A 1,939-nucleotide genomic window follows, 5' to 3' on the forward strand; every position below is an offset into this window, starting at 1 on the left:
AGAGCGGGCGGCAGTGTCCACTGCCTCTTTGCAACGCGCCCCGAGACCAAAGCGGTCGTTGGCTTGAGTCAAACCGGCACCGACTGCTTCATCGTGTACCACACGGACGCCAAGACGACCCACTGCGTGCGCGTGAGCCTCTTGCCAAGCATCGATCTGCACCGCCTTCCCAAAGAAATCAAAACAAAAAAGGACGCGGCGGTTGGGTACGTGGACATGGACGCGAATGAACCGATCATTTGCGTCGGAGCCAACGCGTCGCCGTGGGTCAGGCAGAGATTTTAAAAATGGCCAACTGCTGTGAATCATTTCCAGCTGTAATTCCATATTCCTGTAAATCGGTATGATGGGGTTAGGTTATTTACGGCTTTGAAAAATGCCTGCGCACACATGTGATGATGTATTAACTCGTTTACTCGACCTCCAGGTCTCGGTCTTGCGCTCACCGCGTCCATTGCACCGTCGTCACCGACACACACAATGGAGGCGGAATGCCGTTCTGGACGGCCCCCGAGATGCTCCGGAAAGGCCAAACCTACACGGACAAGGCCGACATGTACTCGTTTGGCGTCATTTTGATCGAGCTGGAGACGCTGCAGCTGCCGTACGCGACGCAGGACAGTGACGACGGCACCTTTCGTGGCGACGTGCGCGATGGAAGCAGCCGAGTATCAGCAGCACATGTGCACCGTGGATGCGCGACTTCATTTCTCGCTGCCCTGCGTACAACCCGTCGGAGCGTCCATCAGCCCAAGAGTTTGTCGATTTGCTACCGGGTCGACCCAAAGACTAGTTCATTGGTGCCGGATCGATTTCCATCGCGAAAATCGTGGACTCGAACGGCAGTGTGTTCTCCTTCCTTTTGCCCCGTGGAGCGGCACAAGAAACTCAGAGTTGTTCCGTGCTCGCTGTCCGCTATACGACCGCTCCTCTCACGAATATTGATATCGGCGATGTCATCGCCGTCGATAGCATTTTCGCACGCGAAACACCCCAAACGGTATACCGCTTGGGCGGTCGCTGCCATCTTCCAACTTGCTTGGTTCCCGCGCTTTTTTTGTCCGGGTTAAATTAGCAAGCCGTTACCTTTGCACGTGCGTTGCTGCTGGACTTTTCGTCTCGACTAAAAAGACAGATGCAGTACGCGGCGGTCGTGCCCGCCGCCGTCGCGCAGCCATCGACTGTGCACTGGAACAAGCGGTCGGTCGTCTTGAGCGCCATCATGTTTCTCAACGTAGCCATCATGTACACATTGTCACTCGTCCGCGCGACAGGATGTTACTCTATGTCTAGGCCGCTCAAGGCCTACATCTCCGAGCCCTTGCCTTCCTTGTCGAGCGAGAGTAGCACGTCGCTGCCACCGGCGTGTCGAGAGGGCAACATGGCGGTCTGTACCTCGGACTTGCTAGCTTTTTTTCACAACCAAACCCATCAAGTGGCCAACACGCACTTCTTTGCCAGCACCGCCTTTGACCTCTACCACGAAACGTTGCCCCAAGCACCCAGCCCTCCGCTCGTCGCCAGCGACCTCCCATACTATGTCATTTACACCTACGACCAGACGAAGTTTGCGTCTCAATTGGTGGCCAACGCTTCGGTGCCAGCACCGCTGGCAGCCACGTCGCGGCTGCTCAACGTATCCATCTTTTACCACGCCCTCTGGACTCGAAGACGCAACGACACGTCAGTCGTCGACTACTACGTTGGCATTCACCGCACGACGCCCGTGACAGCGTGGGTCACCTTCAAGCTCGTGGCGCGCTGCGTCCTAGTCTTGTATCTCGTGCGATGTATGTGGCGCGACTACTACCGCCACTGCCTTACCCTCGCCACCAACCTCCGACTCTATGGAATCGAGAATGCCAAGCACCTGTATCTTTTAGTCGGCGATCCCACGAGCCAGATTTTACAGCATCCCGTCGTCCTCGCGGCTTTTGTA

At 56.3% G+C, this 1,939-nt stretch overlaps 1 protein-coding gene across 1 annotated transcript in view; it reads left to right on the top strand.

Annotated features, from left to right (window-relative positions):
• Positions 1–491: 491 nt before the first annotated feature.
• SDRG_11117 (hypothetical protein) overlaps positions 492–1,939 on the top strand; it is a gene marked incomplete at both ends in the record, with an annotated part of 2,872 nt that continues 1,424 nt past the window's right edge. Inside the window, 3 exons of the mRNA XM_008617143.1 lie at positions 492–668; positions 1,136–1,245; positions 1,294–1,872. Of these exons, the coding sequence (XP_008615365.1) occupies positions 492–668; positions 1,136–1,245; positions 1,294–1,872 (866 nt within the window). The remainder of the gene's footprint in view (positions 669–1,135; positions 1,246–1,293; positions 1,873–1,939) is intronic.

The sequence above is a fragment of the Saprolegnia diclina genome (genome assembly GCF_000281045.1).
Source record: "Saprolegnia diclina VS20 unplaced genomic scaffold supercont1.39, whole genome shotgun sequence".
Classification (NCBI taxonomy): domain Eukaryota; phylum Oomycota; class Saprolegniomycetes; order Saprolegniales; family Saprolegniaceae; genus Saprolegnia; species Saprolegnia diclina.